Source organism: Otolemur garnettii, unplaced genomic scaffold, assembly GCF_000181295.1.
Source record: "Otolemur garnettii isolate 467f Iridium unplaced genomic scaffold, OtoGar3 scaffold00104, whole genome shotgun sequence".
NCBI lineage: Eukaryota > Metazoa > Chordata > Mammalia > Primates > Galagidae > Otolemur > Otolemur garnettii.
Window position 1 is genome coordinate 1,245,274 of NW_003852499.1, and position 24,115 is coordinate 1,269,388.

At 37.7% G+C, this 24,115-nt stretch overlaps 1 protein-coding gene and 1 pseudogene across 2 annotated transcripts in view; one reads left to right on the top strand and one right to left on the bottom strand.

Moving 5' to 3' along the window:
• The first annotated feature begins 254 nt into the window (after nt 1-254).
• CD163 (CD163 molecule) overlaps nt 255-24,115 on the top strand; it is a 43,018-nt gene continuing 19,157 nt past the window's right edge. Inside the window, exons 1-14 of one of the 2 annotated variants that reach the window (XM_012809375.2) lie at nt 255-401; nt 1,389-1,475; nt 2,727-3,044; nt 5,494-5,814; nt 8,406-8,726; nt 9,514-9,834; nt 16,135-16,449; nt 16,548-16,862; nt 17,261-17,353; nt 17,435-17,749; nt 18,954-19,274; nt 21,976-22,284; nt 22,879-22,914; nt 23,117-23,227. In XM_012809375.2, the coding sequence (XP_012664829.1) occupies nt 356-401; nt 1,389-1,475; nt 2,727-3,044; nt 5,494-5,814; nt 8,406-8,726; nt 9,514-9,834; nt 16,135-16,449; nt 16,548-16,862; nt 17,261-17,353; nt 17,435-17,749; nt 18,954-19,274; nt 21,976-22,284; nt 22,879-22,914; nt 23,117-23,227 (3,229 nt within the window). In that variant the 5' untranslated portion in view covers nt 255-355. The remainder of the gene's footprint in view (nt 402-1,388; nt 1,476-2,726; nt 3,045-5,493; nt 5,815-8,405; nt 8,727-9,513; nt 9,835-16,134; nt 16,450-16,547; nt 16,863-17,260; nt 17,354-17,434; nt 17,750-18,953; nt 19,275-21,975; nt 22,285-22,878; nt 22,915-23,116; nt 23,228-24,115) is intronic. The other variant, XM_012809376.2, reaches the window with a different exon arrangement.
• LOC105887673 lies at nt 20,465-21,589 on the bottom strand (annotated as a pseudogene).

Sequence of the window (24,115 nt, forward strand, 5' to 3'; positions counted from 1 at the left end):
ACAACTACTACTTTTTTGTGTCTCATGTATTAGTTTAAAAAATTAAAAACTAAAAATATTTAATTCTACAAGAACAGTATGAGAGTATTTCCTATTATGTTTAGTAAATCTGTTGGAAATGTTTTTCAGTTTTGGTTGTTTCATATCCCGTATTGAAGATCACACAAGTATGATAGGAAATCTCAGCTCTTTCAATGACTTCCCTTTTTGAGTTGACTCCACCTCCATATATAGCTTTTCCACTTTTGTGACAGCAAAGTGATTTTAGAATTCTTGGCAGTTCTCTTCTTCAGCAAAAAATTCCTATGGAATAATACAAGAAGATTTAGGAGTTATCAAAATCATAAAACTTGGAATGGAAAAATTCAGAATGTTGCTACTTCATGACTCTGGATCTGCTGGTAAAAGCTTCTTGCTTATTCTACATTTACCCTTTAAAGGAATATAGAATTATTCTGATCATTAGTGGATATAATTTTAAATTGATTTGGATCAGGAGAGTAAGGGTTGGAAAAAGGACATTAAGCTTATATGACAGGACCTTTGATCTGCAATAGATTCAAAATTAAAGATGTGAGAGAGGAACCTAAGTTGGCATTGATCTTGTAAAACTGCTAAGGTGAAATTAAATTGGGAAATGAAGTTAACTGATCTTTATTGAATATGAAATCAATAGTCATAGAAATTAATATTGACTGAAAATTGATTACCTAGAGGAAATTCAGAGTGGTGAAGTCTACTTCACGAATTTCATGGCCATGTTAAAATCATTTAGTATATTTACTTTTAAATTAGTGTTGGATTAGAATAACATTGAGAAATGGTAAATGGTAGTGGTAAAAATATTAAGGAGTATTTTATTCTATATCTAGAAATGATAAGGTCCAATATTTGGGAGTATTAGGCATAAACATCATTTATTCTATCAATGTATTGTTCAGCTACTATTTGGCAGGTACTGTGCCAGGTACCAGTAAACTATGGTAAGCATGATAGATGTAGTCTATTTCCTTATGGAACTTGACTTTGAGCGGTGTGTATCTGGTGGACATGGGAGATGGGGGCATAACATTTGAATACCTAGGAGGTCTGGGAATGCAGAAATCTCAGGCACAGAGAACTTCCCACTACTATGTTTCAGGGATAAATTTTCAACTTTTCATGTTTTAAAGCTTGATCCTAGGTTGCCTTTAAATATGAACGTTTTCAAAGATATTCCACTGAGACTGTGTGATCCTCAATATGAGTTTTTCCTGCCTGCCTTGCCTTTTAGAAAAAAGTGTTTTCTGTTGACCTTCTTTGTTAATCCTGAGCTTCTGAAACCACCTGTCTTCTCCAAAGCCTCTTTTTGGAAAGACTCTATTTTTGACCTCTTTCATTTTTCGCAGACTGTAGGAGATGTTTTATCTGGTTGAGTCCCTTCACTATTATTGTGGTCTCGTTTCTCAGTGCTGGTTTCATCACCAGTTCTCTTGGTGAGTACTTCGGTAAATACACTTACAGCCTTAGCCTACTGTGATGAGAGTCATTAAAAGGCAAATAATTCTCCGGAAAGCTGAGTAGCATCTAAAGACTAGCTAACATGCTCCATAGATTCATTGGATCAGATATGAAAAGTACGCAATAAAAACCTAACCATTGGACACTGAAATATTAGTATGATTTCCCCCCGAATAAAATAAATTTACAGGAAAAAATTTATTTCACTTTAAGATTAGAAATAATGTCTAGCTGAAAAAATAGGAAAGGGAAGAAACTTCAGAATTATTGGGAAAAGGGGGAATTTTAGAAACACATTTACAAAATTCAAATGTCAACATTTATCTAGAAATATATTGAATGAAGCCAGGCTGGTGGGACTACCAGCTTCCTAAATTAAGCTAAAATAATGCCAAGGAGGCAGCTGAGATAATTTGGGAGGAGGAGGAAGAGTGAAAAGAGGTTTATTTTATGATAGAAAAAAATAGGAAAATATCTTAACCTCAATTTTCATTTAAGTAGATGTTTCAAATTTCAATTTTGTTTTTAAAATTCATGTTATTTACATATATGTGTGAAAGTGGTGTTAAATTTCTTACAAGTGGTCTTTTCATCCTCATAAATCTACCACCAGCCTACTTTTTGTTGATCTTAAGATTTTGGAGAAATTTATGTAACCTTATAAAATTTTGTAACATCTTATTTAACTGTCAAACTCTCCAGGGAGATTATATAAATTACCACTATTGAGACTATACAGCCATAAAATAAAGATGTCATATAGTATTGTGTTGCTTAGCATTACAGGTTATGCATCATTGCTTTTTTTAAAAATTAAATCATAGCAGTATACATTAATACTATTATGGGGTACAGTATACTGTTTCTGTATACAATTTGAAATACTTTCATCCAACTGGTTAACATAGCCTTCATGTCTTTTTCTTAGTTATTGTGTTAAGACATTTATATTCTACAATTAGAGAGATTCACATGTACCCTTATAGGATGAACCATAGGCGTGATCCCACTAATCACCCTCCCTCCACCCACCCTCTCCTCCCCCTCTGCCCATTTTGAAGCCTGTGGTACTGACATATACAGTTGAATGCCTATGAAATTGAAATCTCCTATTGTACCACAGTGGTTCTCAAATCTGACTTTGAATAAATAAGTAATCTAAAGTAATAATCCTCCACCTGTTCTTTGTGACCTTGACCAATTGCTATCTTAACCCATTGTTGCAGGAGGAACAGCGAAGGAGCTGAGGTTGGCTGGTGGAAACAAGTGCAGTGGTAGAGTGGAAATAAAAGTCCAGGAGGAGTGGGGAACAGTATGTAATAATGACTGGAACATGGAAGAGGTCTCTGTGATTTGTAGGCAGCTGGGATGTCCAACAGCTATCAAAGCCACTGGATGGGCTAATTCCAGTGCCGGTTCTGGCCGCATTTGGATGGATCACGTCTCTTGTGGCGGGAATGAATCAGCTATTTGGGATTGCAAACATGATGGATGGGGAAAGCATAATTGTACTCATGAACAAGACGCTGGAGTGACCTGCTCAAGTAAGACTGCATTAGTCAAAGCCTCAACCTGAAATGCTTTGTGGGGAAAAAATATATGTTAAAAACTAAAATGAGCCACCTTCTTATCTATAATCTAGTCCATGAGGAAAATTGCCCAATTCATTGCTGGCAGATCAAAAAACACATGACTAAGCCCACATTAAAAAAAAAAAAAAGATCAACAGAGATTCTAGACATTATAATCAATGGGGAAGTAATTGACTTCAACTTTATATTTAGTTATCCTCCCATTCCTACATAGAAACATCTTGATATCTAAATTACTTCCCAGTTCCCTTTCCTACGACATGTTACTTTAATTCATTGACCCATAGATCATTTCCCTTTTGCTCATTAACTGATAATCAACTCAGTGAACTAAGAAACAAATATTCCTAGCATTAGTACATTGTTTGTTGTTGTAGGAAGGATTCTTGTGCAATGCTATTTGCACTAAATTTTAGTTATTAAGCATTTTCACAATTTTTATCTCAGGCCTTTCTGCTGACAAATCCCAGGCCATGTTTCTGACCCAGTTCAGATTCTTGGGTTTCCCATTTCTCTTTGTTCATTTCATTGGTACAACCCTCTCAGCTCCTGACCTCTCTTTTAGTGACCATCTTCCCTAAAGAGAGGACTGGAGGCGTTATGATGTGGTGGGAGAAGCACAGGCAAGGATCTAGAAAAGTGCCGGATCAAACCCATTAATGCTGTGATTTTGTACAAGTTGTCAGATCTCTACAAATATCAGTTTCTGAGAATTTTGTGCAATAATACACGTAAAGCTACTGGTACACTGTCTGCTATGAAATAGTATTAAAATGTTAGTTTCCTCATAGCTTCCTGACTTTTATTACCTTGAAGACTCAGTTCCTCATCTTCTTTCTCAGTTCTCTTTATTGTTTCTCCTCCTCTTCCTCCTCCTCCCTTTCCCCTCCAAACCATAAATAAATTTTACCAGATCCTTACCACAAATTATTGCTGTTTTTAGAGCTGGTTGTTTAGTTAAGGCTCAGTGTAGTACTTTTAGCTTTTATTTTCTGTTGTTTTATATTGAAGGGTGGATTTAAACAACTTGCCTTTTGAATTTTATACACCCAGGGCTCTAGCTGGAGTATAAATAATAGAAAGAAAAAAAAATCTACAGCCATATAAGGAAGGATTCACTAAATTCCTGGGGATGCATTGTTTGCGTTTCTGAGATTCTCCACCGTCAATCTTCAAAGCTTCTACCTTTTTAGAGATTTTATTATGCCATGCATTGAGGCAATATGGCTTAAGAAGAGTAGAGACTCTGGTGGTGGACCACTTTCTCCCCTACCCCCAACATCCTGGCTTTACCATTCTGTAGATGTTTGACACTGTGCCGCTTATTTGACCTCAATTGCTTATCACGCTTCTGTGGTTTGATACTGAGAATAAATAGTACATGATGCTTACAGATATTGTGAAGACGAAAAAGACAGTATATGCCATATACTTAGAACAGCTTATGCATATTTTAGATGTGAGTTCTTTTTCTTTTTATTATTAATTGCCTGTAAGGAAGAAATCTTGTTAAGGAAAGGACTTTGCCTGGAATTCAGTTTTCGAAATTGAATACTTTCTTCAAAAAAGAGCTTCCAAAGGTTTTGTTCAACCACTAGCAGCTTTTGTTTTACAGATCTCCCAAAATTTCATCCAAATTCTTTTTTTCTCAACTATTTTACTATTCATAGAAAATCTAAGGAATAGTGTCCAAGTAGAAATTTTTTAAGCAAAAAGCTATTTGCTGCTAAAAATGGTACCAGATGCTTTGGGGATGGAAAAAAAGCTTTGTTTCAAACAGGAAATTGTTAATAAATGAATTGTTTTGAATGATTTTCTTCCCCCAATTTTTAAGAGTTTGGTATATCACAGCAGGGTGTTTTTAAAAACTATTATGCTGGCTTATATGTTTTTAATCTTTGTTTTTTTTCTGCTTGCTTGCCATAGTTACTTCAAGTTCAACTTAAGTCAACTCTTCATGCTCTGAACTATTTGTAATAAAGAAAGGTTGAAAGAAAGATCTTAAAAGGTCAACAAATGACCAGTTTGCTCTTTTTACTTCCTTATTGTATGGGTCGATTTTTTTGTGTGTTTTTCAAAATAAGTAATTTGAGTCAAACTTATCTATTTCTATATTTAAAAAAAAAAGTATTTTCTTCTGACCAAGTAATGGAAGAAAACAAAACAAAACAAAAAATTTAAAACCTTTAGTCTACAAAATATTTTCTTTGATAGGTAGATATAGATGAAAGTCCTATTAACTGGATTTTAAGATTAAAACTCTCCAATACGTGGAGCTGTGCGATATCCCAAATCAGCACCATTTTAGGGATAGCATCAAATCTCAAATGTCTAGGGAATCATATTTCCTAAAATCACTTCTGAATATCACTTCTGAACTCTGCTCTTTTGTCTGTTCTAGATGGCTCTAATCTGGAGATGAGGCTGATGAATGGAGGAAATCGATGTTCGGGAAGAATAGAGGTCAAATTCCAAGGAAAATGGGGAACAGTGTGTGATGACAACTTCAACATAGATCATGCTTCTGTGGTTTGTAAACAACTTGAATGCGGAAGTGCTGTTAGTTTCTCTGGTTCAGCTACTTTTGGAGAAGGCTCTGGACCAATCTGGTTTGATGATCTTGTATGCGATGGAAATGAGTCAGCTCTCTGGAACTGCAAACATCAAGGATGGGGAAAGCATAACTGTGATCATGCTGAGGATGTTGGTGTGATTTGCTTAGGTAAGGACTGATCTTGGCTCACTCTGTTCTCCACGAGAGGACAAAATAAAAGGGTGATAGACTTAAGAGCCTGAACGCTGGAGAACATCATGAAGTCTGGTTCCTTTAACATCTCGTTTTTTAACTTCTTTTCACATTCTGGTCCTGATACCTATGGAGTTTTTACTTGACTGAAAGTAGGAGAAATAGCTTCAGAAAGAAAGATGAACAATGAAACTGAGAAGGTCATGAGGATACAAGGAAGTGTTTAGGAAAAGCCCAGAAAGAAACATAAGGGAAGAAGGAAAAGAGAGTGAGAAAGGTAGACCAGCAGGCTTAACTAGAAATTTTGCTCTCTGAGTGCTGTAGATGCTCAAATTAAGGCTCATGAAGCTGATGCCCAGATGACGCCAAACACTGTGACACTGGTGCTTGGAGGCAGAGAAAATATTTATTCAATTTGGCAAAAACAAGAAGACAGAGCAAAATCTCTCAGATATGACTTAGCAAAGAGATGAAGTGGGGAGATTTGATGACACTAGTGAGTAAGGGAGGAGAGAGGTAAGTCTGTGTTACCTCAGTCTCAGCATCTTTAGCGGCCAGAGGCCTTGATTCCTTTTGCAAAACAAACTCATGAAGTTGTTTTGTGACCCTGGAGTTGTCTCCTCCTGCTTGACAAAACCAGCACACCAGCAGCTAATGATTACCGTGGGGAAGGGGTGTTGGGCTGGGAGCAAGTGGTTATTACGTGCACACAAACAAGGGCCCAGTCGAATTTACTTCATGTCATTCTTTAAAAATGCTAGGAACTAAAACCTCAAGAGGCCTAGCTACAGGAAGTGTTTTATTTATTTATTTATTTATTTATTTTTGAAACAGAGTCTTACTGTGTTGCCCTCTGTAGCGTGCCATGGCATTCATTACAGCTTACAGCAACCTCCAACTCTTGTGCTTAACTGGTTCTCTTGCCTCCGCCTCCCAAGTAGCTGGGACTACAGGAACCCATCACAATGCCCAGGTGTTTTTTGTTTTTTTTTTTAAGAGATGAGGTCTCACTCTGGCCCAGGCTGATCTCAAACTTGTGAGCTCAGGTAATCCACCCACCTCAGCCTCCCAGACTGCTAAGATTAAAGGCATGAGCCAGCACGCCCGGTAGGAAGTGTTTTAAAAGCAAACCACTCCCTTGTCATCTTCTAACCATCAGAAGTTTCCACTTGAGCCATATTAGCTCACCCCTTCCAAAATCATTATTTAAAAAATCAACATTTTGATTTCTTACTAAAACCGTATTTATGCTAGAGCTGTGGTTCAGGCATCCTATGTCTGTCTAGAGACTTTCATATTCTATGCTTAGGTCAGTGGACGGGGCAATGGGTCTCTGTGTGCAGGGTTACCACTCTTCTTTTTTCTTGTGAGCTATTGGTTTGAAGGCGATTTAGTACATCTTGAGCCCCAGAGAATGCTTAGAAAAATATAGTGGCTTAAAAATGTTATTGTCTTCACCAGGCCTCTCTGTCTCTTTCTGTCTCAATCTCTCTACATAAATGAAGGAAATTCAGTTTAAGCTAATTTAGAAAGAAGAATATACTAGCTCACAAAACAGGAAAACCCAGGGAGTACAGTTGGCTTCATGTGTGGCTTAATTCAAGGGCTTAAACAATGTCACCTGGTTCTGTCTTTTTCTCCATACTTTGAATTGGCCTTTCTCTTCTTGAATGATGTGACCATCTACAGCCTGAACCACAAAGAATAGGATTAATACAGAAAAGATAGGTTTTGTTAGCTGAAGAAAGTGAAAGGGTTTTGGTGTAGAAAAAACACAGAATGTGTTTTGTTCTTTTTTTTTTTTTTTTTTATTTTGCAGTTTTGGCCAGGGCTGGGCTTGAACCCGCCACCTCCGGCATATGGGACCAGCGCCCCACTCATTTGAGCCAAAGATGCTGCCCTCTTCTGTTCTTTCTTTACCCATCAAAATCTCTCTAGGCCCCAGTTGGCACGTGCAGAGGCATAAATAAAGTGTGGAGATGAAAACTACAACTTCCAGAGGACAAAAAGGAGTTATTTTATTATTACTATGAGAAAATTATATTTTTTGTAATCAAGATCTGTTCTTTGAGGGTTATTGATTTTGAGAAGGTGAAAGTAGTAATGATGAAGACTCTTTTCTCTTTGCTCTACTTCTAAAGTAAGCAAGTAGCCACACAGAGACCAGGTATATCATACATACCCAGGCAGAATGGACAGAGAACGCAGTCAGAGGCAAAAAGGAGAGGGGCATTTTGTATGGCGACAAGTTGAAGTAGGTGGTCCACTTAAACACGTGCAAAAATATTCTAGTAAGAAAAAGCAAACAGTCTAACAGAAACTGGTGTGGTCAAAAAGCAGGTCTCCAGGCCAAATTCAGCTGCTGGACCTCCTGTCAAGAACACTTCCTGTGGTTTGTCTTCTGGCCTGGTCTTCGTCCACCTGTAGTGATTTCAGTGGTAGCACAGCATACCATGGTTGTCTCTGTCTCCATTTATATCCCTCCTTTTCCCCATAACACTTAGCTATAGCTATTTATAGTCCCTGTTCTCATTCCCTTAGGGCTAACTTGTGTGTTGCTTTTACAGAGGGAGCAGATCTGAGCCTGAGACTGGTAGATGGAGTCAACGAATGTTCAGGAAGATTAGAAGTGAAATTCCAAGGAGAATGGGGGACAGTGTGTGATGACAGCTGGGACAATTATGATGCTGCTGTGGTGTGTAAGCAACTGCAGTGTCCAACTGCCATCACTGCCATTGGCCGAGTTAATGCCAGTGAAGGATCTGGACCCATTTGGCTTGACAGTGTTTCTTGTCAAGGGCATGAGCCTGCTGTCTGGCAGTGTAAACACCGTGAATGGGGAAAGCATTATTGCAATCATAATGAAGATGCTGGTGTGACGTGTTCTGGTAAGTTAGAACAAAACTAAACAAAAAAAGAAGCAGAAAGAGAGGTACTGTGGTGCCTGTTAGGAGTAGGATTAGATGCAGGATGTGAGAAGTGTAAATAAATACTGAACAAATTGCTGGGAATTCCTCTATAGTTGTGAGGAATGTTTGGCTCATTCTTCATTTGGCTAGTTTTTTGTTTGTTTTTTTTTTCCTTTGAGACAGTCTCCTCATTTGCTCTCCCTGAGTAGAGTGTTGTGGCGTCATCATGGCTCACCTCAAACTCTTTGGCTCAAGAGCTCCTCTTGCCTCGGTCTCCCCATTAGCTGGAACTACAGGTGCCCTCCATGACAGCTGGCTAATTTTTCTATCTTTAGTAGAAATGGGGTCTTGCTCTTGCTCAGGCTGGTCTACAACTCCCAAGCTGAGCAATCCAACCCATCTTGGCCCCCAAAGTGCTAGGGTTTCAGGCATGATATTTAGCTAGTTTGAAGGATTGTCTGACTCTATTCCCTATAGTAATTACTCAGATGGCTTGCAAGGGGCCCCATTTCAAATTCTAAATCTCTCTGGAGCTCAGCAAGACATACAATTTATATAAGAATCTGTTTTAGGGCTGCATTGCTCTTTACTTTTCAAATCCCATTTCTAACCAAATTCATGGCCTACATTGTTTCTTAAAAAGTCAGAAAATAGATAAGCTATAATTTCCAGTGTCTCAGTATCAGAGAAGAAGGAAGATAACAAATATCCTGTGGAAGTCAACCTTTGTATGTATGGATGCCACATGTTTATGTTTCTTTTGCAGATGGATCAGATATGGAGCTAAGACTTAAAGGTGGAGGCAGCCGCTGTGCTGGGACAGTTGAGGTGGAAATTCAGAAACTGATAGGGAAGGTGTGTGAGAGAGGCTGGGGACTGAAGGAAGCTGATGTGGTTTGCAGGCAGCTGGGATGTGGATCTGCACTCAAAACATCCTATCAAATGTATTCCAAAATGAAGACAACAAACACTTGGCTATTTGTAAATAGCTGTGATGGAAATGAAACCTCTCTTTGGGGCTGCAGAAACTGGCAATGGGGTGGACTTTCCTGTGATCACTATGATGAAGCCAGAATTACCTGCTCAGGTATGACTTTCAGTCAACTTGTTAAAAAGAAGTTTAATTCCAAGAATGTAAATTTCTAAGAATACTCCTGAAACTGAAAAGAAACATTTGTCGCTATGACTACATGGCTCTCGAAAAACTAGAAAATATTAATATAAATTCCACTGTGAGAGTATTAGATAGGTTTACAATTCATATAGTACCTTGATGGAAGTATTTAGGGTTTGCTCATTTTGGCTTTTGAGTAAGTTTTAAATGAATAGAGGTGTAAGAGCTGAAGAGAGATTACAATTTTTAAGGTACCATTAAATATGTCTTTCATAGGAATATCACCAAAGGAATTAAAAAATAACTATGTTGGATATCCTGACATGACTTAACCTTTGGCTCCCTCCATTATATTGTGAAAGAATTTTCTTCTTTCTGAACATTAATAAATATTTCACCAAAACCTCTTTAGAAAGTTCAAAAGTGAGCTGTGAGTTGGTTAGGCTCATTGGATAATCCTTAGTATTTTACGTTATTTCTATTTATACAAAAGTTGACATTGTTGGAAAGTGACATCTTTTCAACAAATCCAGGGCAATAAATTGAGATAATTGTTATTCACCTGGTAAAAAGATTAGAGAAAACAGAGTAGGAGAAAACCATTAAACAGGTATAAGCCTAGTCACAGGTGGAAGTTTTTATGTGCTCTATGCCCACTAACAAATGATATTGCTTCAGATGCCTCCCAACCTAGGGGTGTGCCTAGCTTTCTACCCTGACATTGCAAATTGTGTTTATATCTGTTAGGTAGAAATTACCCTTTGATTAAAAAAAGGCAACCATTTAAGATATACATTTGAATTGGTATATTACTCTTTAAAAAAAGATTTCTTGCCCAGACAATATATTCACATAGCTTAAAGTTCAAAATATGGAAGTATAAATTCTTGCCTAGCTTTTCAATTCTCCTCTTATGTGATTGGGGTATTTATATAACTTTTATGAGATATATTATGTAAATACAAGAAAATACAAACAAATCTGTATGTAGGTTTCACTCCCTTTTGTTATTCAAATGGAAACATGCTATATAAATTGTTCTATACCATGAGTACTCAGGAAAATTTCTTGATCATACTTTAAAGAACTTTCTGAAATTAGTTATATCATTAGCTATAACTTTTCTTATCACTTTTTTCTGAGTACATTCATTTATGATTTTAATTTCTTTTACTTGACAAGATTAGCTACCAGTTAAGCTTATTTGTTTTTTTAAAAAGTCAACATTTGGAATTTTAAAAACTAATATCATTTTTATTTGCTCTTTCATTCATTAAAATTTATTTTTCCTTCTATTCATTCATCTCTGACTTCCTAAAGTTAGGGGGCATTTTTTGCTCCCAACTTCTTGACTTGAATCTTAATTAATTTTTATACTTTCGGATTTATTATTAGTTACCATAGTTAATTCATAGGTTTTCCACTGGCCACAGCAGTGGCTGTATCACATAATTAATAAAGTGGTGCTTTGTTACTATAGAGACATAGTTCTTCCTGCGCTGTGTTGTTACAGTGAACTGATCTTTTTTAGTATTATGGAGTTGCCATCTTTCTACAGTTGAATGAATTTTGTTCTGAATCAAACTTGTCTGATATTAGTATCACAACTACTCTTTATTTAGTTTCTAGTCTCTTATTTTTACCCTTTGTATATCAGCTTTAGGTCTCTGTTGTAGCCTGTGAGGGTTGTGATTTTGAGGCTTTAGGTTTGGTTTAGGTGTATCACTTTTTTCAGCAGAGAATTGGGATATATTTTTGAAAAGCATTTGATTGTGTTACTTTTCTGAGATGAGAGATGTACTTCACCTTCATGTGTTGTTATGTTGTAATATGAATAGTCATATATGTGCTATGCTAAGAAATTAATTATATGCTATTTGGAGGGCTTTGCATGTCTGTGTATATATTTAAGTGCATTTGTATGTCTGTTAATTTCCTTGTAAATTTAGAGAGTTTTGTATTTTTTTAGTGACCATATTTTATACTAATTAGGATTAAGTTCAGCTGCATCTGGAAGAAACCCAAATATTTACTTATTTCTCATTTAAAATAGGTTGAATAGGTAAGCAGTTTAAAGCTAGTTTACTGGCTTGGTGGTCACCAAGAAACATCAGAATAGATTTTCTACAATAATTATCAAATGCTATGTGAGTTCCTCATAAGCCAATCTGATAGATACAATGCTGTCCTCTGAGAAGATGTCCTCTGTTCATTATTTTTCCTGGGCCCTGGTGCTGTTCTCAGAACAGGTCTTCCTGGTGCATTATTCTTCATAGTAACATCTACGTTTGGTTTGGGGAGTACACCTGTGTGGGGCACATACTGTTCACAAACCACTTTCTGCTAACATTGGAATAGGGACCCTTGGATCACTTTAAAGATTGAATAACTGATGGCTGATGTGAGCTGCCCTCAGTCAGTAAAGCAGTTCTCTTCAAACTTAGTAAGCTTCTAGTCTATTTGCTTTCATACGATGCCATGTGAAAGTAATCATAGTCAAGCGCTTACAGACATATATCGATCTATACTGTGACAAGCCCTTTCCTTAAATATTGCTACTACCTTAAGGCCATTTGAAACTATGGCTTTGGGAGACAAGACAATACCTGTATCTTGTCTTTGGGCTCATTGTCATTGTCGTGGAGCAGCAATCATGTCTTTTGATAACACTACAGTTTTATCATCCCCTTAATTTGGGGAATAAGATACTTAGGATTTTTATTTTTTATTCTTTGATAACACTACAGTTTTATCATCACCTTAATTTGGGGAATAAGATACTTAGGACTCTAAATTAACCACGTATAGCAACTATACTCAATTAACTCTATAACAACTACAAGGCAGAGCATACCTCCCTTACAAAATTAGTACTTCTCCCATTTCTGCTTAGGGTCTTGACGACTTGTAGTCTGGGTTCATCTCCCTCTTGTACATTCTAAAAATGGCAGAGAGGAACCAGATCATGCTAACATTCTGATTTTTTTTTTTTTTTAGTTTCTTGTGTACTTTGCCCAATATATTTTCAAGTTCTTTAGCTTTAGGTTTTCTTTTCAAAGTGACTTTTGTCCAAATATTTTACCATGAGTAACAAGACTCATTATTAGCTTTTTAGCTTACAAATCTGTCATTAGTATATTCTGCCCACCAAGTTCGCTCAACTACACTCATATTTCAGGTTCCGTTACTAGAATACCGCAATTATAATAACTTATTCTGAATTATTCAGAATTCTATGACTAGCTACATATAATAAAAATCTTAAATTAACATAAGTTTGCAGCTTAAGATGGAACTATGTTTTTGTTTGCTATTTGCTGTGTGTACCCTTCGCTTTCTTTTGTAAACTCTTTTGTTATATTTCTATAGCTTTTAGAATTTCTACCTATATGGAGGCCTAGATTTTAACTTTTCACTTGTTTGGCTGGTAATACGTTTGCAGTTTTGTTTCTTGATTTTTCTGATACTTTCACCGTATTTCCAAAAGAATAAATGATGGGCATGCTGTTTATGTGACTGCCAATTCAAGCTACAAATTCCAGAATGAGTCTGAATTCTTAGCAGAAAGCTATATAGCTGGAAAAAAAAAAAAACAGAAGAATTTAATGCAGTGGGAAAATTGGAAAGATAAAGCAATAATTTATGTCTGATGTCTGGTTTACATAAACCAGCCAAAAGAGGTCTTGGAAGTTTTGGTCACGAAATTACCTTAAATCCAAGACATTTTGTTGTGATGTTCGTGTGTATATCATAGAAGATATCTGACCTTAATAAGTATTCATTTGAGTTGCACTGTGTTTTTGTTTAAGTTTGAAAAATAATTCTGGGATTATAATGGTCTGTGCTTCATAGTCTAGAAAACATTAAAAGATGAAAATGTATTAGCGCTTCTTCAAATAATGTTGCATATTTTATCTATTACTAAACAAAAGGAAGTAATTTTAATAAAGTATTTCTTATTATTTATTCATTTTTCTAGAGAAAGAAATAAATAAAGATTCAGCTACTTAGGCTAGGGGAAAGCTTAATTTATTGATAAATAAAGCTAAATCTGCTTTAATTGTTAAGTTAATTAGAAATTATAAAAAATAGCTTTTATGTAAACATGCATCAGAAATTTAGCAGGAATATAAATCTCTTAAAAAGCTAAAGTTCCAAGGCTTTCACAATGTATAATGAATATATGCTATAAGGAAACCAGTCCATGATTAATATTTTACCAACAGATTCTCCATGAAATAAAGGCTGAGAGTGGAACCCCCAGGTCACTTTCTGCCCAGAAAAATTTCTGCTTGGACCTTAATCAAATATTTTAGGACAAAAGAAATGGAAGACTATTTATAGGAGGGACTTGTTTTCATGTGTTTAACAAGTGTTTACCATAAAAGATAAACTATTTGAGGTTTTGTTACTTTTTTATTTTTGATCACTTGTGTTTTGCTTTCTTTTGTTCAAGATACATTAAGATGAAAACAGGAGAGGTTATAAGAAAGCTAAATTTAGCTTGATATAAGAAAGTGCCTTTATTTAAAGATTTAAGGCTGCCCAAAAGTGGAATGGAATCATATGACTACTAGTAAATTATATCTTAAAGGAATTTCATGCTTTAATTATGATTCAACAAGAAGAAATTGAGGGCCATCCCACTCAAGATTCATTAATTATTTGTGGTATAGAGGCTTTATTTGCCTTAAATTCTGAGCTGCATTTAAAAACTGAAATGTTTCTTCATCTAAAATTTGGATGGGAGTTTTCTTTGTACAGATTTATGGATAATTGGTAAAATTTTGGCAGGTTAAGTCTTTTTCGCATTGCTATAATACAGAATATAGTCATATCTAGAACATTTTCTAAGGCATTTTAGCATAAGGTGAAAGATAAGATCTGAACAGAAACCAGGGTGTACAAATTGGCAAGGCATGACAGTTTATCTATATCATGGTCACAGGACAGTAACACCAACAGATCACAAAAATTATTGCCATTAGACAGCAAGACTTATGCCCTTTAGAAGGTCCAATTTCAAATGTATTTCTTTCTTTAAAAAAAAGAATTAAAACAGTTTGTATCTCCCAAATAATTTAAATTGTCTCTGAGTATGTTAAAAGAAACTCATACAGTGGGTCATTATGAAAGTTTTGAAATGCACAAAAATCAAGAAATGGAAAACCTGTTCAGGGTAACCAAAAAAACCCTCCAAGCAACACTGATAAGCCAAGCAAATTGAAACTTACATGGGTGAATCAGAAAGGATGCTGACGACCGTGTGTCTTGGAAGTAAAATATTGGACCATAACATAGTCTGTCTCAAAACTTTCTTAGGGACCTTGATGATGATTTTTTTTTTTTACTTGACAAAAAGTGACTTCATAGTATGACTTTCATTTCTTATTCCTAGTGCGTCTTTTCTTTTACATTTGGAAGTTTAGTTATACTAAGTTACTTGTAATTCTTCAACTACACCATGCTATTTCATGACTGGAGTCATTAAATGCTATTTCACACACTGATTTTTTTTTTTTTTTGGCAAATTTCTCACCTTTTTACAAAACTTGGCTTATGGTGCTTTCTTCTACATAGGCCCAGACAGAGTGGGCCTTTATTTGTTAGTTCTGTATCTAACACATATTTCTATTTGGGGACTCACCATTATTTGAATACACATATCCTGTACTAAACTGTGTGTGCTTGGAGAAGGCAATTAATAAGAAATTGAGCATCCTTGAAAAGAAGTAGCCTTTTCCCTGGTACACAGGTATGGACACCCATTATAAGTAGAAAGAAGAGTTTCTGCAGAGACACAGAAACAAGAAAAAGCACAGGATGCCCAAATATCTTCAGGTTGGAGCATCAGGTATGATCAATAGAGAAATCAGTATAAAAGCTTTTAATGTAGCAGAGAGTATTTTAAAATATTCGAAGGAATCAGTGTTTTATCATCTCTCCTAATTTTAATGATGGGGTGATATTGGTGAATCTACTAAAGCTCTTTGTGCTTTTCCTCAAAAGAAAAAGGGGGTAATTATAGCATCTGCATCACAGGAGTTACACATCAAGTGATCAATAAAAGTAAGCTCATCTGATTATAAGTATTACCATTATCTATCTTCCCTGATAGACTGAACTCTGTGACAGACTTTTTATCCTAGTCAACCTCATATTTCATGCAATTGAAAAAACCCTTCCTCTCTCCTCATCCTTTTCCTCACCCTTATAATGAAGGAGAATCTGAGAATCATGTTATATCTCACTGAAATGTTATTTATTTTTCAGCTCACAGGGAACCCAGATTGGTTGGAGGGGACATTCCCTGCTCTGGACGTGTTGAAGTGAAACATGGTGACACATGGGGCTCCGTCTGTGATTCTGATTTCTCTCTGGAAGCTGCCAGCGTTCTATGCAGGGAATTACAGTGTGGCACAGTTGTCTCTATCCTGGGCGGAGCTCATTTTGGACAAGGAAGTGGACAGATCTGGGCTGAAGAATTCCGCTGCGAGGGGCACGAGTCCCATCTTTCACTCTGTCCAGTAGCACCCCGCCCAGAAGGAATCTGTAGCCACAGCAGGGATGTGGGAGTAGTCTGCTCAAGTAAGACCTGGAAAACATCTTCGATTCATTCCCATAGAGTGAAAGGGGTAGGGTTTGGTAGTCGTAGCTGTCTTTTATAAAGCCTTGTCTCCTTCCAGGATACACAGAAATTCGCTTGGTTAATGGCAAGACTCCATGTGAGGGAAGAGTGGAGCTCAAGATGCTTGGAGCCTGGGGATCCCTCTGCAGCTCTCACTGGGACATGGAAGATGCCCATGTTCTTTGCCAGCAACTTAAATGTGGAATTGCCATTTCTACCTCAGGAGGATCACATTTTGGAAAAGGAAATGGCCAGATCTGGAGGCACATGTTTCACTGCACTGGGACTGAGCAGCACATGGGAGATTGTCCTGTAACTGCTCTGGGTGCATCACTGTGTTCTGCAGGGCAAGTGGCCTCTGTGATATGCTCAGGTAAGAGGATGAAGGGCAGCCAATGGTGATTTTCTCCCACGCAGGGGTGCCTTATGAAGAGCAGGCATACCTATAGGGATGAAGAACAAAAGTAAAAGGGAATGATCCCTTTTGAAAGGCCAGGAGAAGCATGTCAGAATATGAACGTCATTTGTCTTTCTAGAGGGCGAGTGAACTTAGATTTCAGGGACCACATAGTCATCTAGTACTTCCTATCAGCCAAGCACTTCTCAAAGCACCTGATTTCTTACCAGCCTGATTGACTTATGCACCTTCTTCTCTTTGTTAAATAGGATGAGTCGTTTGTCCTCAACTCATCCGTACATCACTCCATCTGACCACACATCTTCATCCTAACCTTTTGTATATGGTGTGACTGAGCAATTTGTTGTTTGCAGGAAACCAGTCCCAGACACTACTCCCATGCAATTCATCATCTGCAGACCCGACAAGCCCAACCATTCCAGAAGAAAGTGCTCCTGCCTGCATAGGTGAGAATCTGTGACCAATCTATGAAAAAGATCTCAATCCTTAGGAATATAAGTTATTAATATCTTCATTTCTCTTTCTAGGGAGTGGTCAACTTCGCCTGGTAAATGGAGGCGGTCGCTGTGCTGGGAGAGTGGAGGTCTATCATGAGGGCTCCTGGGGCACTGTCTGTGATGACAGCTGGGATCTGAGTGATGCCCATGTTGTGTGCAAACAGCTGGGCTGTGGAGTGGCCATTAATGCCACTGGTTCTGCTTATTTTGGGGAAGGAAAAGGGTCCATCTGGCTAGATGAGTTGAAGTGCAATGGAAAAGAATCCCATATTTGGCAGTGCCATTCACATGGCTGGGGACAGCACAATTGCAGGCACAAGGAGGATGCAGGAGTTATCTGTTCAGGTAAGCTCTGTGCACAACCTCTCATCACAATTCCATAAAAAAGGGACCAAGATGAGGCAAAGGTTAGGGTGAGAGATATTAATCTGAAAGATTTCTCTGAAAAGTAGGTTCAGAGGAACTATTGTAAGAGTCAGGATTCCAAAAGCATGAGTTTGATGAGTTCGTGCCACTTCATGAGCACAGTAGTATAACTTAATAAAGAGAAAAGTCCAGGATTGGGCTTGCATATCATTAGAATGACAACGAAATAAACAATGAAATTTTTATTTTTATTTTTTTCTTTCTTTTCTTTTTTTTAACAATGAAATTTTTAATAAATATTATTTGGAGCTGAACATTGGGTAAGGATTCATACTTACCCAATGATTAATAAACTACATGATTAATTACTACATGATTAATTACTACATGATTAATAAAGAAGTAGATTAGAAGAAACAACAAGAAATACATGTGATGCATAATTCTATATACAAAAAGGTAATTATGATGCCCAAGTAATTTTTTATGACAGATAAATGACTCTTACTTGTCACAAGAGCAAAAATTAATACAAGAGCTTACTGCTATTGCTTTGTATACAAGGAGAGCTTTAGAAAATATCATGAAATAGAAAAATATACTCTGCTGTAATATATTTGAGACAATAATACTATAACTCAGTAACATAGGGAAGTATAGAATTATTTGTGATAGAAGTAATTTATTCTCATTTAGTGACATAAATAAGAAGACATACACAGCCAAATCATGAAATATCAGAAAAGGAACTATGTCATTTTAAGAAAATATACTCAAAACACTGGTTTTAGTGGCTGAGTGTCTCACTAAATTTCAACTATCAGGGAAAATTCCCACCAGAAAATAATAAAAAGAAGAATATTTTTTGGAGAAAATCCAAATTATGTAATTGCAAAAATGCTCTGAGCTTTTGATTGAGATCTGGAAAGTATCTTAGAATCACTGATGGTAATCTAAAAGGGTTCCTGGCTGTAAAACTCAAGAGTAGAAAACCTTAATGTTTTTATAGAATAAATACTGTATTTTACTAAAATCTACTAAACCATCCAGAAGTTACTAAAGAATTGCTAGCAATTTAAATATTATACTTATTTTTAAAGCCATGTTCATATCAGACTTTAGGGAGGGAATCTTCTAAACCTTCAGAAAAGATGTGAAACTACTAATTCTTGTTTTACTGCAGAGTTCATGTCTCTGAGACTTACCAGCAAAACCAGCGAAGAGACTTGTTCAGGGCGACTGGAAGTTTTTTACAATGGAGCTTGGGGCAGCGTGGGCAGGAGTAACATGACTGCAGCCACTGTGGGGGTGGTATGCAGGCAGCTGGGCTGTGCAGACAAAGGGAAGATCAATCCTGCACCTTTAGACAAGGCAACATCCATGTCTATGTGGGTGGACAACATTCAGTGTCCAAAAGGACCTGACACATTATGGCAGTGCCCCTCATCTCCATGGAAGCAGAGACCAGCCAGCCCCTCAGAGGAGACTTGGATCACATGTGACAGTGAGTGTTCATTGGTTCATATGAAAATTCCATTCTATAGCTTTACTATTGTCTTTTGAGAAAACATCTAAGATTTTATTTTCCTATTCTTCCACCAGCTTAAATTGTTAGTTTTAATAAAGCAAGAATAGGTAGTCTTTGGAAATACCTGGTCTAACTGGATGGTGTGCTGGTTTTATTTAATTCTGTCTGTACATATTCAGGATCAGTGATCATTATGCTAAAGTATATCATACTCTCCATGGTCTGCTTGAAAGACGTAGTCATTTGTTTTCACTGTGAACAAATGAGGAATAGAGAATATGTGATTCAGTATTTGACTATGGAATGAACGAAGTACCTTACCTTTCCTATTTCTCTTTCAATTATTACCTTGCTACACTGATATAAGGAGGAAAGCAGTCAGAGTGATCAATCTTGAAGTATTGCCTCATTCTGCATCTTCTTGGCAAACTTCTAATCTCTTTTGTATTTGAAAGAACTTTACACATTTACAATGTTAACTTTATTTATTTTTTTATTATTTAAGACCTTTATTAACAGGTGCTTGCAGTATGTTGACTTTTTTGAAAAAGTCAAGGTGTAAACTTTTGTTACAAATTAAAAATGAAGTTCTTAAAAATCTCAACTCGACCAGATATGAAACAATTTAAAAACCTTTAAAGGTGTATTGAGAAAAACCAGGCTTTAAAAAAAAATACGTTTGTTATTACCAAAAAGGACTTCTTTAGGTAAAAATAATAAAAACCCCATACTGCATAGATAATGCAGATAGTTCTAGTTATCTGGTCAACGGGCAAAAAGCAAGCACTTAAGGTCTTCAGCTCCAATCTTTTGTTCATTTCTTTTTTTTTTTTTTGAGACAGAGCCTCAAACTGAGCCCCTGGGTAGAGTGCTGTGGCTTCACTGCTCAGAGCAACCTCCAACTCCCGGGCTCAAGCGAGTCTCCTGCCTCAGCCTCCCAAGTAGCTGGGACCACAATGCCTGGCTGTTTTTTGGTTGCAGCCATTATTGTTGTGTGGTGGGCCGGGGCTGGATTCCAACCCGCCTCCTTAGGCGTATGTGGCTGGCGCCTTAGCCGCTTGAGCCACAGGCGCCGAGCCTGTACATTTCTTATGGCTGGAATTTCATATCCGTTTCATCTTGTTGGATGACTAAACCAGATGATGGTAGAGATGGTAAGCCGGCATTTACTCAGCCCCGCCCTGCTCAGCCTCGGACGAATTCTCAGCTGGTGGATTGGCTGCTTTCGTCTCTTTGCCATCTTGTAGTTTAGGGTTTTCTGGATGTCTATGTCGGTAATTGAAGTTGCAACGGTACCGACGTTGAGGCGGCTGCTGATCATCTCCTTGATTCTCTTTACCCTCTTCATTGCCGTCCTCTCCGGGCTGTCTTTGGCGAGGAGGGCCCCTGCGGAATCGTGGTCTATAACCCCATACATATTCTGTCTTACTGGTCTACCTTGTTCTCTTGCACCCTGGTTATCAGCACCTCCATCACTTCTCCCTGCACAGGAGGGTTGGAATACTGTGGTCGACGCCCATAGGGTCTCCTCATGTAGTAAGGTGGGAACCTTCACCTGCAGCAGGGCCAGCGTTGTTGGGCCTGGCCTTCAGGAGCACTCTCCCATCCCTCGTTCTTTTCCCCGCTCTCACTATTCTGGTGATTCTGCTGGTAATTGCGTGGAGGCCCCTGCGACGTGGATAGTGCCTGTCATGGTTGCGGTCTGCTGCATATTTACTGCCTTGAACTGGAATTCCGCCTGCCTCCGCACCCTTTTCTCCAACATCAAACTCCACCGTCTCTCCGTCTCCCACACTGCCAAGGGACTTCCTGGGGTTATTCTTCTTTATGGCCGTCTGGTGTACAAATACATCTTCCTTGGTGTCATTCCTGTTGATGAAGCCATATCTGTTTCTTACATTGAACCATTTTACTGCTCCCAAAAGCTTCCTTGCGATGACTTTGTCTCCGCCCGCAGGCGCCGCCGATGAGAGGCCGCCCGGGCCACCGCTCCCTGCGCCGCTGCCGGTAGTGCCGGGCTTGGTGTCGGCAGAGCTGAGGGCGGGGGCGGCGGGCGGCTGTTGGGTCCCGGCCTCGCTGCTTATGGTTGCGGTGCTGGTGACTGGGGCGGGTGGTGGGGCTGCTCAGGGCTCTCTGTGGTCCACTCTCCGCTCCAGCTACCGATTGAATCCACAATGTTAACTTTATTCCTTTGATATTTCTTTCTTTCTTTCTTTCTTTCTTTTTTTATTAAATCATAGCTGTGTACATTAATGCAATCACGGGGTACGGTGTGGTGTTTTCATATACATTTTGAAATACTCTCATCAAACTGGTTAACGGAGCCTTCATGTCATTTTCTTAGTTATTGAATTAAGACATTCATACTCTGCTTTTAGAAAGATTCACTGGTACCCTTGTAGGATAAACCATAGAAGTGACCCCTCCAATCACCCTCCCTCCACCCATCCACCCCCCTTCCTTTGATATGTCTTGAGTCATGCTATGATTCTTAGGTCCAGGACGAAATATACCTAGTCTTCTGAAATAACATATACTCTGATCAAAGGTAAATTCTGTAAAGATATAAATTTAAAAATGGACATTGACATGTTAAAATAGTTCTTTAAAAAATAGTTTTAAATCTTTTTTTCCCTCTGTATTCTTAGAAATAACCCTCTTGTCTCTGATTTTTCAGACAAGATAAGACTTCAAGATGGAAATACTGGTTGTTCTGGGCGTGTGGAAATCTGGCACGGAGGTTCCTGGGGGACAGTGTGTGATGACTCCTGGGACTTGGCTGATGCTCAGGTGGTGTGTCAACAGCTGGGCTGTGGCTCAGCTTTGAAAGCACTAAAAGAAGCAGAGTTTGGTCAGGGGACTGGACCCATATGGCTCAATGAAGTAAATTGCAAAGGGAATGAATCTGCCTTGTGGAATTGCCCTGCCAAACGCTGGGGGCACAGTGAATGCGGGCACAAGGAAGATGCTGCTGTGAATTGCTCAGGTGAGTGCCATAAGGCTGGATTGGAATTGACCTTGGAGTCCCTGGCAGCAAAGAGAGGGTGGGCAGTAAAATGCACTGTACATGGGTCATTAGAAAGTTTTGAGGTATACAAAAAAATCAAGAAACATAAAATCCTGTGTGGATGGACACAAATGAAGCCCTCTCAGCAACCCTAAAAAGCTGAGCAAGTTGAAACTTACAAGAGTGGATCAGAAAGGAGCTGTTGGCTGTGTTTCTTGGAAATGAAATAATGGACCATACCATAGTCTGTTTCAAAACTTTTGCAGTGACCTATGTATAGAGAGTGGACTTGTTCACAAAAAAGGTCTGGAGAGGAGAGAATTATGGAATTTCTACTGAAGGACCAAGGACCAATGAAGACATTTGTTGTTAGACACTGGTCTTCACCAAAGAAAAAACATATAATCTATATGTATCCCTGCACAGTGGGGGAAAAAGGCTAGCAGAACGTAATTTTAGGTGGTAAAAAGTAGTTTATTTGGTTGAGAGGTACTAAGGGTTCAGACAAGGAAATAGAAATATTTCTTTTATGTATTGCTCCGAGAATTAATTCTCTCCTCTTTTCTCCTACAGAAATTTCAGTGTCTGGCAAATCATCTGAGGCCAAAGGTATATCTTGGGGCTAAGGAACATTAGACCAGTTATTTGTATTACTTAGAATCCTTCTTGTTTAGAGAATTTGTGTCAAAAGAAGTTCTGTTTATGAAATTGACTTCAGGGACTCCGTATCTGACCTAAGACAGTTAGTATCTAGGGTACCAGTCTTTTAGCTAACACACTATCATTTCTCTTCATATTTACTTTTCCTTAGGTAGAAGAGGATCCCTTATTGTATTCGGGATCCTTGGGGTCATATTATTGGTCCTTCTCATCGCACTCTTCTTGTGGATTCAGAAGCGAAAACAGAGACTGCGGCTTACAGGTCTGAGCTAAATTATGGTCTCTCTAATGTGTCCACAGGATATGAGGGTTCTTGAGATTAAACGGTATTAGACTCAAGTATCAGATAGCTAGAAAGATGAAATCTAGAAGAGGTTTGAACAGTTTCTCACAATAGAGGGAACAAGATTTCAGAGAAAAGTAGCTTTGGTTACATGATGATTCCTATGCTCCATCCATGGGTTTAATTGGGGCATTATGGAATTGATAATTATGAATATGCTATATATTATTTAGGATAAATCTGTTTTTGCCAAAACATTTATTTCTTCTTACTATGATATTTTTGTTTCACATTTTTACCATACTATCAAACAGTGTACTAAGCTCTGAAGATACAGACATGGACCATAAAGGTTTTATCTTGGAGAAACTTCAAGTCTAATGAAAGACATATGTATACACACACACAAGTGTATATGTACATATATATGTAAACAAACTACAATGAAGCATTATACATTAGTAAGAATAAGGAATAAAAGTGGCTTACAGAAGAGAGTTATTAATTGAAAGGAAAGGGGGAGTATTGGAGCTTCTTGGAGGCTTTTGAGACAAATTTTGAAGATAGGGGCTCAAAGAACTGGGGGAGGAATGTATGCAAGTATAGAGAAGCTTAAAAGAATAGTACATTCAGTGTTTTGAGGGCAGAGTAAAAGTTAAATACCAGGAGAGAAGCTGCTAATAAAACTGAAAAAAAGAGAAGGAATGAATTATGAAGTTCTTATATTCCATGGTAAGAATATTCATAGTCATTAAAGAGTATTTTGTAGGGGAGTGAAATGGTCAAGCTGTCCTTTAGGAATACCTGTATCTTTTGGTAACAGGATGTATTAACGATTGAAGGAGGATGTTACTGAGAGGAATCATA